Source organism: Phymastichus coffea, unplaced genomic scaffold (assembly GCF_024137745.1).
Source record: "Phymastichus coffea isolate CEN01 unplaced genomic scaffold, Cenicafe_Pcof_1.1 PCOF00246, whole genome shotgun sequence".
In the NCBI taxonomy this organism is placed as follows: domain Eukaryota; kingdom Metazoa; phylum Arthropoda; class Insecta; order Hymenoptera; family Eulophidae; genus Phymastichus; species Phymastichus coffea.
Genome location: NW_026707057.1, coordinates 23,089 through 37,172, shown reverse-complemented (window position 1 = coordinate 37,172; position 14,084 = coordinate 23,089). Strand labels below are relative to the sequence as shown.

Genomic DNA, 14,084 nt, shown 5'->3' with positions numbered 1-14,084 from the left:
AGTCCCCCCGAGGTAACAAAAACATAAATTCTTCGTCTCTTATTTTTCAAGCTTACAATACGGAGAGAGACACAGTGAAAAGAGTTTTAGCTAGAGGCATGCATCGCAGTGACGCACACAGCGAGGCTAATGTATACGGCAGCGGCGAGGCATTGCATACGAAAACGCTAATGAATAATAGATACTTCTTTATCCATTCTAAGGTAACGAGGCTTCGCGCGCCTTCCCGCCGCGCGCGCAGAGCGACAAGTAATAATCCGCTCGTGATGGGCGAGGCTCTTTACTCTCGCGAGACGTTCCCGTCCTTGTCTCGCAAAACTTGGGATTCCAACGCGTCGCGCGTCCGCGTGGAAGGACGAAACGGAAGCGCGTCCGGCTGACTGGGATAAGTGACAGGTGCACCGCGACGAGAGAGCTTCCGCGCTTTCTCCCGCTTGCGCGGCCGAGCATTTGCTCGCGTCGCCTTGGCTTTGTTCTACGATGCGCGTTACGTAAGTGCGCCGCGCGCGGACGAGTCACGTCGCCGCGTCCAGCTCGACGGCCGTTTTCCATTTGCTTGTTCCTTTCGAGGATGATCGCCGAAGGGGAGAGCAAACAAGGACTCTATTTTGGCCTCGAGTGACGCGCACGGCATTTTCTACGGAGCGTCGACGAGAGGAGCAGCGCCAGTGCTTCTTCTTTGATCCGTGTTTTTACACCCGCACACGCGCGGCTCTCGAGTCGGACCGTTAATTGTTATCGCCCGGTCGTCAAGCTTTCCTTTTTCAAAGGGGCCACCGGTAACGACTCGGCCGTGTTTTTCTAGCGCGCACCTACACTCCGGTTGCGCGCGCAAAGAGCAGCAGAGCGCCGTCGACGCGGACGCCACTGAAGAGCGGCTCGAGCGCCTCGAATAAGAGATCGCGCGCAACCTTCGAGAGGCAATCGCAGCGAACGCGCTGCCAAATATCGACAGCCCTCGAGCGCGGTTGCCGATCACTTATTAATAGCGCAGTGACCTTGAGGCACCGCGAGACTCGCGCGCACTGTACCTGGAACGGAGTAGGGCGCGGTTTGCGGCTGCGGCGCCCAGTACGCAGGACTGATCGCCGGGTAGTACTTGGGCGAGCTGGCGTGCAGCGAGCCCACGCACTTGCGGCTCTTCATCGCCATCGCTGCGCTCGTCCTCCCGTGCTTTCGGCTTGTCGCGCGCACCACGGAGCCAGCCACGCGCTCGGTCACTCGCGCATCGCCGTCGCGAGCACGTGTCGTGCGACCACGGGAGAGGCGCTGCTGGGACGACGGGGCCGCCGGCTCGTCGCGCGACCGGACTAAGCTCCGACGCCGCCGCGGCTCAACAAGTGAGCGCCTGCTCCTACTCCGCCGCGCCGAGCTCGCTCCCCCTCCCGGCCGCGCCAGCGCCAGCGTCTCGCTCGCTCGCGCGCTCGCTCTGCCTACAGCTGATTGAGACCGCACGTGACGTTTGCCCTCGCGCCGCATGTACAAACACATCACCTATATATTCTTCTCTCTCGGGCTGCTCGTTTTTTCTTTCGTCAACTTATGCAACACTTTAAATGCCCGTCGACACTCTTCGGCGCGTCTCGCTCGATCGACGCTCGGCTTTTGAGTTCTTTTCTACCGCCGCTGACGCGTGTTGACTTACGCTCGCAACGTCCGCTTATTCCGATCCGCAATTCCGCCGAGTGAAGGCTCATTGGAGCGTTTCGGTTTGGAGCTCTTGACGAGTGCCAGCTATCGAAATCTCTATCGACGCGTCCGCGAAAACAACTCGCAACATTCTTCTAAAAGTCAGTTCGTTTCGTGCGAATATTCATTGTAATTTCCTAAAGAAACTTTTTGGGCTTGCTTATTGTTTTCTTGGAAGATACTGCCAGTGTTGGTTAACCGATTGTGATAACATTCTTCGAGGTGAACGTAAACTAAACAATGAAGGTATTGACAAGAAAAGGTCGAACAGTTGGTAAATCGCATCGGCTTGTGATCTGATTATCAACGACTCTACCATTGGTTTTCGGTAATCCCAACAACCGGCCCGTAAAAAAATACACGCTTCCAACGAAATGTTGAAAAAGGAAACAATAAAATAGGCAGTCGTGGACGTGATTGCGCAAGCAAATGACTCGAAATCGAAAGGGGCGCGCTGTTCGATTGCGCCGCTCGCATGAAATTGACGTAGTGCGCCACTCAAAGCGCACTCGAGGGGAGAGATTCCGCTGGAGCGCTGCTCCGCGAATCGATTCAGCCCTCGATACGGCTCACCTTCGCAGCCGTTCACTCGGAAGCCACGAGGACGAAAGAAAAAAAGAGCTTGCTCGGCGCGCTTGCCGGTAATTAGCGCGATTGTTCTCAAAGGATCGCGCGGCGACGTGCGTCAGCGGAGGCAGGAAAGAGTCGCGCCGCGCGGCGTGTTATTTATACCTTGGTCGCGCGATGCGTTTTATTTAGAGGCGCGCGCACGGCCGCCGCCGCCATCCTCGGAGCTTCCTGCTTCGGATTCCTACGAGGGCTCGTTCGGTTACATCAGCCCGCTCGGCGTCTCGCGTTCCATTTAGCCGGGTGACGGATCGCCACCGTGGTGCTGCTGCTCGCTTAAGCGCGCACCACGGAAAATATTATCGGCCAGCCGTGGTCCGGCGACAGGCCGAAAACACACATCAAAAGGTCAGCGTCTTATTGCATTCCCGCGCCGCGCGCCAGCTCTTTCTCCAGACACTCGGCTGCAGGCTCGCAAGAGCGCCAGACAGACTCGGCGCGCGCACGCAGAGCCTAAACTCCGCTCTGGCCGAATGCCAGGCGAAACCTTTTTCCTTCCCCGCTTCCATCCGCCCTCCCCTTTCCGTCTTATTTGCCAAATCCCCACGCGAAATAGAGTCACTCTCTTGCATTGTAATGACGTCAGTCGGCGCGCAGCAGCGGCAACACAACAGCGGGCTTTCTTTCATTTTCTCTCTCAGGGTTGCTGCTGGCTGCTGCTCTTTTTTCCGTCGCGAGGGGGCGGACGAAAGCGGAGCTTACGTAATTTTGCGCGTATGTCTCTCTCTCTCTCTCTCTCTCTCTCTCTCGTTGTTGCGTGTTTTTTTTTCCTTTTCGTTTTGTTTTGCGCGCTCGTCTTTCGCAAAGTGCACGCGCGTGGTCGGGATGGAAATGCGCGCGCGCGCGGCGAGCTTTTTGCAAACTTTTTGCCTGTTTTTCTCTCTTTATTGTTGTCTTTCTGCCGACGTTTGCTAGCTGCGCTATATGAATGGACTTTACGTGACAATGTCGGCTAATGGCCCGCGGATTTAATGACACGCTGTGTGCACGGGAATACGAGTACGCAGCGCAGAGGCTTAAAGCGTTGAGATTAGTTTGCGAGAAACTCGATTCAAAATTGTAGTGATTAAGCGCTGTGCTATGTCTGGGACAGCCGTGTGACTTTCAAAGGAAAAAAGAATTTGACGTTCAATCTGCGCTCGTTGAGGTCTCAATTGGAATGAATGTCGCGTGTCGATGACATAGAAATATCGTTTGCGTTTGTATCGAGTATGAATCGGTCGGTCGTGTAAATTTCTGCCGACTCAACATCGCGCGGTCCCGTGAACTGCAGTCCAGCAAATGTGCCACTCAAACTCGCGAGCGTTGCGCATTAAATCGACGTCCGCCAATTCGACAGGCCGAGCTTTCTTGTTTTCGGGCAGTCGTTAGGGTCGAGCGCGGGGCTAAAAACGTGGGCAGCACAGCAGGGGCAGCGCCGTCCAAATGAATAATTCGCGCAGTTGAGAATCAAATGGTTCCAGCCAAGCGCGCTCTTCGGCAATTCGTGGTCGTAAGAGCAGTGCTTTACATCTATCGAATTGCTCGTGTACGGCTGCCGCCAGACTGTGCCCTCGCTATTCGGCGCACGTTGCCTCCCCGACTCCGGCGCGCTCGTCAATGGCCAACGGCTAATCATCCAAAGCGATTACTCGCGCTTCCAAGGTAGCCCGAATGCACGCTCGATAGATCCTCGATGCGCGAATATCATTGCTCGCTGCGGCAGAAGCTCCCGATGGCCAGACGGGGATTTTAATTAGCTCGAGCGATCAATTAAGCGCATAGCTGCTTGATGAAAGCTCGGCTGGATTTTATGGGCGATATATTCGCCGAGTTATGTTGGGTTTTATTGGACGAGCCAGACAATGGCTCCGCGCGCACTTTTGCTCTCGCGCGCGCCGTCGGAATTCATTATTCAGTTGGCGCGCGCGAGTACGAAGGTGATGCATCGCGATTCCTCGAGGAACATTTCAAGGCGATAACGCAACTCGCGGGAGAAGGGCGTCCCGGTCGCAGCCGCGCGCAGCCGCGCGCAGCCGAGCGCAGCCGAGGAAATCGCTTTCCCGATGAGAATCCGCTCGAGAAACGGCGGCGACGACAGGGCCGAGAGAAGAAGAAGAGAGAAAGTCTCGCTTCGAGCGCGCGACGCGTCCGAGCTCGACCCGATTCTCGGCGGCCGGCGCGCCGCGCCGCGCCGGAAAGCCTAGCTCTCCTCGCGTTCGCGCCCGGTGCGAGTCTGTTTAGTCTCCATCGATTGCTCGCGGCGGCCAACGGGGTGGCGCGTCTCTCTATTTCGAGGCAGTGGTTCGGCGGCTATTTAAATAGAAAAATGGCGTCGTAAATATAGCGAGCGCTCGTTAAATTTGCAGGTGGAAAGAAAAGACGAGTTGCGGAGAGCGAGAAAACGTAGGCGCGAGAGAGCCATCACTCAGCATCGACTTTCCTATCCAAAATAAATCTGGCGTCAGAGCTAAATAAATCAGTCAGTCGCCTTGCTCTACCTACGTACTCGGACGGACGCACGCGGACGGCCTAACGCTTTAACAATGTGCTCGCGAAGCCGTATTCATAAATTGGCGTTCGGCAAATGAAAAATCTCTCCCTGTTCGCGAGCTGATGTATCGGTCGCGGTGGCGCGCGCAGGGAAACAGAGAGGGCGCGAACGCACGGCGAAATAAAAAGAGTAGACAAAGTGCATTTGCAGAGGCTTTTAAGGCTGTCGCCCGGTTGGCGCTTCTCGAACGTTTACGTCCACCATGAATTTATGGACGCGAGGCGATATTCGAGCCCAGAGAGAGAGAGAGAGAGAGAGAGAGAGAGAGAGAGAACGATCCTCGTGAATAATGCGCGGATCTGGGTCGCGAGAGAGGCCGGCTCGGGGGAACGGATTATTTTCGAGAGACCCCCTCGCCCCAAAGCCGCTCCTTTTCCGCCAAATCAAGCACTGTCGACAACCACCCCCGTCGCGCTCATTCCCATTGCCCGTTTTCTTTCTCTCTTTTTTTCTTTGCCTTTTTGTTGACTCTTGTTGGCTTCCGCACTAACGATCGTCGTTACGCTCGGGTCGATCGGACGCGGATTTTTATTCCTTTGTCCCGGCGATGTGGCGCGGCGTTTATGCGATGAAACAAGGAAAGAGCTGGCTCGAAATTGAAATGTCGCGCGGGACAGTCGGGAGCACTTGGAAAATCCAGCGGGGTACGTTGGCAGCGCGCGCTAAATCGTGAATAAGTTACGAACGATAGCTCGGCGACCGAGCGCCGGCTGTTAATGATTTGGCGATAAATCAGCGGGGGGGGGCTTCGTTCTTCAACCGCTATTAAGCGTAATAAAGCTCGTTGAAAAGCCCGGAGCGATTGGCGGCGGCTCTCGGGCTAACTCGATCGATGCATCGACGTTAAAGTTCGCGCGCGCAATCATAAAATGATCGAATCACACGGGCCCCCGCGCTCTCTCCCCTCGGCTCGGCGCGGAGGCCAACTCAATAAAGCGACAATTTGGCGCTGCGCGCTCCGCGTTTCCTTCCGCGTTCAGCCGCGTCGGCGCTCAAGACAAAGCGCGCGTGCCTTTCGCCTCGGTCAATTAGCGCTGCGCAGCGCTGCTTTCAAGTGGGCGAAACTTTGCGCGCATCGCGAGAGGCCGCGCGATCACTTTCTATTCGACTCGCCGAATAGTTTCTAATATCACGTGGACGGGCGTATTTCGGCACGCGAATATCGCCCACGCGGATGGAATTTGCCCGATGAAATTGCCGATATCTACGTACGTACATGAGCGCGCGCGCACCGGCTCAGTTCACACCGCGTTCAACGGAATATCCACGCGACGATGGGTTTCCCTCTCGCGCATTAATATGTATTTTAATTCCAGAGGCCAAGTCCCGAATCGTGTATTTTTATTCGATACCCAAGTGCTCGCTCAATGTAGATTCCGCACCATTATTCGCTGCTAAGGGCCGCGCTAGAATATTTGAGCGGCCTGTACATCCCAATACCTCTTGCTCCTTTTACTCGACCGTTGCGCTTACTTGATGGCTACTTTTGCACCAGTATTACGTAATAAATTAGGGGTATCGCAGCGACAAGTGCAATCATCGTACCACCGACATATCCACACTTTACGACGAGCTGTCCACGGCAAATAAAGTGCCAAGTGTCTCTGTTAAGGAAAGCCATACTCACGACTTCGGTTCTCGCTGTCGGCCGGCTTCATCTGTATAGGATGCAGCTTCTGAAATCAGAAAACAGAGAAGAGCATTACTCGAACGTGGGCGCGCGTACGCTTGTGGCAGCTATGTCGTTCGGAGGCGCGCGGCAATCGGTGCGGGCTCCGAGTGCTCTTCGCCGGATCGAATTCGCGTACAGGCCGGCCGCATGTAAGATCCATATCGCTCGTTATCGCTCGCCGCTACTGGCCGAGTATCGAGTGGCTATATTATCGAGTATGCGGCGAGCGCCCGCAGGACAACGGCGACGACGACGACGGCGACTATCGCTGGATAATTCATGCGTCACCGTGGCCCCGCTCGGCCGGACGTCCGTCGAGCTTCGGCCACTGCGGCGGCGGCGGCGGCGGCGGCTGCTGCTGCTGCTGCTGGCCGCAGGACAGACCGCCGCCGGGCTATTTACGACAGCCACTTTTGAATGCTCCTCTGTTTCGGCTGCGAGGCCTCGTTGTCTCGCTCGCCGCGAGCGAGGATATTGACTGCGGGGATAGCCAGCAAACTTCGCGCCAGCTGCACTTTTTTCGGACTCCAGCTTTCACGATTTGCATGAAACTTGGGTTAAATTATTCGAGGCAGTAGAGACTGCGTTGCTATTGGAAAAATCGATGGTGGACAGTAAAAAAGCAGAAGAGGGACGTCGAAGCAAAGTAAAGTCCAGTAATAGTGACCCAAAAGACGTGAAAAGTCCATTTTGCCGTGACGGGCACATCATAAAAGCCGCCTGTCATCATCCTCACGTGCAGCAGCAGCAGCAGCAGCAGCAGCAGCATCGAGTACATTCCCAACCACCACTAAAACTTGGTAGGCAGGCGGCTCGAAAGGATCGTTAAGAGACAGATTTGCCACGTAAAAAATGAAAAAAAGGAAAAAGGTACTTCGCATGCGGCGTAGAAAATCAATACGGCATTCGTCCGCTCGCTCGCACTCTCTTTCTCTCTCACTGTCGAACGCACACGGATTCATTTCACGCGCGAAGCACGTCGCGAGAAAAGGAAAACGAACGAGTCCCTCGCGTAAAAATCTGCATGCCACTCTCTCACTCTCTCTCTCATTCTTTCTCTGCGCCCTTCGGTCACGTGCAAGCATAAATTTTTTATGGCTGCGCGTCAGATGAGAGGGGGCATCTTTTTTTTTTCGACAGTGCACTTAGGTATGGTACTCATTAACCTTCGACAATGAACGTCTTTCAGTCGCCTACTCGCCGAATAAGTCGATTACGCAAGTACAATGACGCCCCTTTACTCTCGGAACCCGCGATGACGACGTGCCTGCAAATTAATCGCGCGTGGGCTATTAGTTTTCGCCCCGCGTGCCTTTGACTATTCACGTTTACTCGGCGGTCACCAACTTGACTGTTGAACTTGACTGCGCGTTGATTATTCGACTCGCTTGCAATACTGCCAGAAACTTTTCTTTTCTAACCGTAACTGTTGTGATTTTAATCAGTGTGGTATACTCGTGCTTTTGTGTATTCTAACAAAAGATAATTTTTTTTTATTTCTTTATATTTCTATGGCCATATAACACAGATATCTCGCAAAAAATCGTAAGAGCTTAAAAAGTAAAATCACGAAGAGGAACTTTTCTATTGAATTTAGCTCTACTTTGTGCAACTGATATTTTAGTATGAATGTGAGAGGCCCTTCGTTAAATATATAATATTCCGATTGAAACACAGGCTCGTAAAAAATCAGATATTAATCATTTTTGGGCAAGAGATTCGTTCATTCCTCGTTAAAACCTTCCCGAAACCTCGAACTTTATTATTGTATTATGTTGTATTCGAGCGCCATAAAACACCGCTAATCCGGCCTGGGGTCGCGGGTGTGTTTTCGCAGCCAAATAAATGTCAAAGAAGAGTGAGAGAGGAGGGGTAAAAAAAAATATTCGTCGCATAAACAATGAATCTTTCGGGGAAATAATTCTCGGGCATGTCACATTGATCAAGCGCGCCGCATAAAATGAGAAAGCACATCGAAAAAGCTACGGTGCAGCCATAAAAAAGCCATAACCCAACCGACTCCCCTGCCTCTCCCCACCTTCCCCAAAAAAGGAAGAAAAATGAAGCGAGAGAGAGAGAGAGAGGCTTGTTTCCCGCTCGGGCATTTTCCGGCAGGCTGCAGCAGCCGCACAGACACAGGCTTGGGCCGCGGAATCGGAGCGGAAGTCGCGCGATCCATTTCCCGCGCGCGCGCGCTCTCTCCCCGGTCCATCGGGCGCGCACACGTATATCTCAGGCACGAGAGGCAGAATCGATTCGGCTCTCTGCACAGATGAAAAAATTGCGTGCCTCGGAAAATCCGATTCCCCGTCGCCGCCGCCGCCACCGCTGCTGCTTGGCTTCTTGCCTTGCGATCTTCTTTGTTTTTTTCTGTGTGTGTGTGTATCTTGATTTTTATGACTTTTGTTTGTTTTCGCGTGCAACGGAAAATTGGGAGCGTGAGCGTGGACGCAAAACTTACGAGGCGCGCGCGAGATTCGCTAACGCCCCCGTAAATCGGAGGTTAGCGTAAATTTTCGGCGCGCCGATGGGATTGAGCAAGAGCGCGTGTGCGCGAAGCAGATTGGAAAAGGAGATACAACTTGGCAGAGCGCGCGGCGATTTGTAGGGCAGCTCGTAAACAATTATAGTATCAAAAGCTCTCGGGTGCAAGCGACTTATCGCGCGCTCTCTTGCGCGCTCCACGGCCGTCCGTTAATTAGCCACCGCTCCGTCCGCGTTATGGCGAATTATGACGCTCTCCAGACAGATCATCGCTCGCTCACGGCGCGCAGCGGGCTTTTCTGCGTTCCTCGTCACGTGCGCGGCGCGCCTGACGATCGGCGCAGCGATAACGAGGACCGTGTCGAGCTCATTTCGAAACCGAGTGAAATATAGCGCTTTTCGCCGCTCCGCACTCCATCGTCAATTTCAAATGCGCTTTCGCGATAATCTTTCGATAAGTTAAAAATATGGTCGGCCGCCGCAGGCGAGTCATCGTCGCGGTTCGATAAATCGACGTGATATTTCGAATTTGGCGCGCAAGCTCAGCTCCACAATCACATCGCTTAGCACCACTTCAATCCATTAGGTCGATTCCAATTTTCACGTGGCTACATCCATCGCGCTACTAATTAATATTAATTGCGAGCTGTAATGTAAAGATGGCGAGGAAACTGTGGGAGGAGTGCGAGAGCATGGTCGGGACAAGGTAATGGGGAGGGAGAGAGAGAGAGAGAGCCATAAGTCTGCCTCTCGGCATGGCGAGAAAGAAAGATGTAATTTTGCGATCGAGTCAACGCGCGGCTGCTGGCCGGAGAGACGCGACGTCACCGGCAGCTGCGCCGGCGATATTTCGTGCCACGCACGCCCGAGCCAAGCGAAATGAGACTCTGGCTTCCACTGTTGGTGAATGGAGTGCGCGCATTACGCATCAGCGTCCTTTGATTTATCGCGCCCGAATATTAATCCTCAATGTCGGCTGCTCGCTAATGACGGTCCAATAGCGGTCGCCGCGTCGCCGCCCCCCCCCTCTCTTTTTTCTCTTTCGTGGCGCGCAACGCCGACACGGACTGGATGTAGGACGAGCGACGGAGATTCTCCCGCTGATTTATTTTGGGCCGAGAGAGACGCGTCAGGCTGCGCCGCTCGCCAGACCGATCTTTCAGGTGCAGCTTTCCTGGTGAATGACGTCCATCTCTCGCACGCGTGCGATCACTTGCGCGTCCACATATTGTTCTAAAGTCCTATCGACTGAGTTGTAATCGGAAGATACCAGTCATATACTTTTCCGCGATTATTTACGTCGAATCCTTGAATAAGCTTTTCTCTCTCTTTTCTTCTTCTCTGCTTTCTTCGTTACCCGACGGCCTACTTTGTAAAGATAATATAATAACGGACAGTCAATTGATAAATATTGTTTCCAGCTAATTATCAAGCAATCGGCACATCGGAGATGCATTGTTTTTTTTTCGTTTCGAAACTCGCGCTTGTCGCAATCGGGCGAGCAGAGCTGCGAATCATTACAAAATTGAATACAAAAGGAATGTTTATAAATGCAGACTCGACTCTTCGTGAGATCGAAACAGGCGGTTACCCAACGACAAATTACGTTGCACAACGCTACTCTGCGGAACTTCGTCAAAAGCCATTGCTTTCGCACGAGAAAAGAAGAAACACTAAAGCGCTGGAAGAGGGGCGGGGGGGGGGGGGCGCTTTATCAACCCTCATTAAACTTTGCCTTTACCGGAGAGAGAAAGAGAGAGAGAGAGAGTGAGTATTTTTTGAACAAAAAAAGGGGTCGAGCAATGCAAGAACAATGTAGTAGCTGGCATCGCGTAATGAACAGCTCGAGAGTGCTTGCGTGCGCACTGCTATATCGGGAGGGTAAAGGCAGCAAAAGCTGTCTCTCGTCGCATGCACGCAGTGAGCGAGAAAGAGAGAGAGAGGGAAAGAGAGATGCATCGGCCAGTATTTTAAGCTCCGCTCATTGTAATGCCGCGTTGGTTATCTGGGTCGAGTCTCCACGCTGCGAACTGCTAAGCGATTTTTCAGTCTTTGATCCGCTGCGCGCGCGCACACAAAGCGGAGAATCTGTTTAGGGGCTTGCCGATAATAATTACACGTTAGCTCAGGCGTCTAATGAGATTCCAACGGCGGTGGAGCATGGCTGCATGCCTATCGGCCGCACAAGTGCGTAATGCGTGTTACCAGCGTGCTCAATCGGATCACGGGCCCTTTGATTGGCCCCTCCGAGTGCCCTTTTCGAGTGCACCGCGCACTTACTTTAATTAAGCCGCCTTCCGCCCGCTCTCCGCGCGCTCGGTCGATCAATTGCCACGCGACGCGTGCGATTTCCGAGAGTCCGCCGCGCGCCGGCGAGCATTTATTAAACAGCCGCATTGTCCCGGGAATCGCGTTGCCGTAAGCGACGGCTCATTCGCGGAAATTTATACAGACGTAGCGGACGACCAGGCCGGTCGTTTCGATAATATCATACGCGAGCGAAGCTACACGATTGCCTTGTGCGCCGTCGGGCTAACGTAACCCGCGCTGCTCGATGTCGTCGGCCGCCGATTTCACGTGAATTCAAGCAATAACCGCTCGTTTGCTTCTTACCGCGCGTACGCCCCTCTCTCTCTCTCTCTCTCTTTTCTTTTTTTCTGTTTTGTCTCCCTTTGTTCGCTCGTTCGTTGACATCGCTCGACGCCAATGCAGAACTCGGTTATGATAGCGTGCAGAGCCTTTGATGCGTGATTCTTTTTCCACTAGCAGGGAATTACGATTTATTGCACTGAATTAAAACGGAATGAAAGAAAGAAGCCGTTTCAAATTCAAAATTAATTAATTTACAAGGATAATTTGTTAGGTTTCGAAGGGACAATCGCGAGAGGTTCGTTACATCGAGGTTTGTTCAATGAGCGTAGAGAAAAAAACCAGTGCATCGTCAAAATTAGTATTTTCTTGCGCAAGTATTGGCGACAAATAAAAGAAGGGAACTGCACATCGCTGCACTGCATGTTCACCGTGAAAGCGACGCCATTGGCTGCGGCTCCCTCGTGGCTTGCTGCGACGAGGCGCAAAGTGAAAGCCTCCGAATGAAAAATAGAACGGATCGGTGTCGCTTGCGTAGCGCAGGGTGATTTATGACATGTGCCAAAATCGAAGATCGAGTGGGAAAGCGGATAAATCTGCGCTGTCGCGGCCCTCCTCCTCTGGCCTTTCTCTCCGGCTGCGCGGAGCACAATCCGATATGCGCGAAGGGAGCGCGAGAAAAGCTAAATCGTTCCCCGTTTCGATTTTCTTGAATAAAATGAAAGGGAGAACGGGGCGAGAGCGCAGTCGAGAGAAATAAGTCGTTAGCGCGACGGTGCAAGTCGCTGCGGCTACCGCCGGCAGTGGCGGCGTCGCGCGGCCAACTAGCGAAACTCGTCTGCCAACGGAGCGCATTGTGCGTGTCGAACGCTCGACAGATATATCAGTTTAGAGGAGAGAAGCTTCAACTCTCCCGGCGTGAGGAGACTTTAAGCCAGTTGGCTGACCGTGAGCTAGTGGCGCGCTCTCTCCCCCTCTTTCGTCCCATCTCGCCAAAGCTTGTAGAGCTCGGATCTACGCGGCCGTGCGAGATCAAGCTTTATCACCGAAATTATATGTTTACGACACCTTTGCACTTTTCTTTCTTTTACGTTTCTGGCACGTCTCGTTGTCGACGCTCAGCACTTGATAAAGCTTGCCATCTTGTAAACCGTTAAAATAACGAATTCTGCTCGCACGGTTTTCCACTAAAAAGTAGCTAGGCTCGGATTATTTTAAAACTTTTGAGAAAGCCTTTTTCTCTTTTTTTTCAATCGCATCTAATCTGATCATTTGGAAATCCAATAAAACCAAAATAACGTTGCTGTAGGCAGAAATCAGGAGCATTAATTAATAATGACGAAAGCGCGTAGCAGCTCGAAGCCTATCGAACGACACCATCGCAATTTGGCGCCCGTTAAAAGGTCTAAGGAAACTTTGTTCCAACGAAGAATCAAGAAGTCAATGGGCGAGTAGTTGGTCGAGACGGTGCAGCCGTGCCCGTTCGAGCAGTCTAGCGTCGTAACAGTAGTGTAAAGAGCGGCGATGCGCCATGCTAACGAGTCCGCACTGCAGCGGCAAAGGCGATAATTACGCGAGGGCGTCGATCGACAAAGGGCGAAGCCTCGTGTAATTGCCGCCGTTAATCGCTCGCAAGTTAGGACGGTAAATGTTAACGAGAAACTTACCCCGTGAAAAGTCTTGATGTTGTGGAGGGCATTCTGAGCGGCCAGCGCTGCCTTCCTCGTGTAGAACGTAACGAAGCAGCAACCTGGAACAGACAGAGAGGGAGAAAAAGTCAAACGAATGCCTTCCCTTCTTCTTTTTTTTATCCGGAGCCTCGCTCTCTCTCTCTCTCTCTCTCTCCCGTTTATTTAAAGACTTAGAGGGGGAGTCGATAGTTACGAGTTGCCAAAAGTTCCGCGACGCAGCCGCCGCCGCGAGCGTCTTTGGGCGCTGCAGGTTTTAGCCCCCCCCCCTCCCCCGCCAATCCCTCTTCCCTATTTGCCGGAAGTCTCGGTGAAAGCCTCAGGTACGAGACTTACGTACGTGGCCGCCAGCTCGTCGGCGGCGGAGTAACTTCCTGCATTTCGCGAGTGGCTTTCCTCGCGAAAAAAAGAGGGGAAAAAACTAGCGCTGCCTCGGGAGCCAATTGCGTCCGCGTGCGCACTGCAGTCTGATTAACTTTCGTGCGGGCGCGCGCTTCTTGCCGACTCGCGATTGCGAGGCAAAAAAAATCCTGTCGAGCTCGCGATTGAAAGCGAGCGAGCGATTCGACCGGCACAAGACGACGGAAGAGAAACATCGCTTATCAGGGGCCGCTGGGCACGACGTTGGTTAGGCGTAACAGCCAAGAGGAGTGATAACGAAAATTTACGCAGTCCCGCCTGCTCGTCGTTCAACTCTTTCGCGCGCGCGCCTCGACAGCTGGCATTGAGCCGGGAAATTCAGCTGAGAACCGGACGCTACTCTCTCCATCTCTCGCTCTCGCGAAATGTTTAAATCATCGCT

At 53.2% G+C, this 14,084-nt stretch overlaps 1 protein-coding gene across 1 annotated transcript in view; it reads right to left on the bottom strand.

Moving 5' to 3' along the window:
- The window catches only part of LOC131674460 (CUGBP Elav-like family member 1), a 53,328-nt gene that overhangs the window by 18,690 nt on the left and 20,554 nt on the right, over positions 1 to 14,084 (bottom strand). Inside the window, 2 exon segments of the mRNA XM_058953157.1 lie at positions 6,477 to 6,525; positions 13,262 to 13,344. Coding sequence (XP_058809140.1) covers positions 6,477 to 6,525; positions 13,262 to 13,344 — 132 coding nt within the window.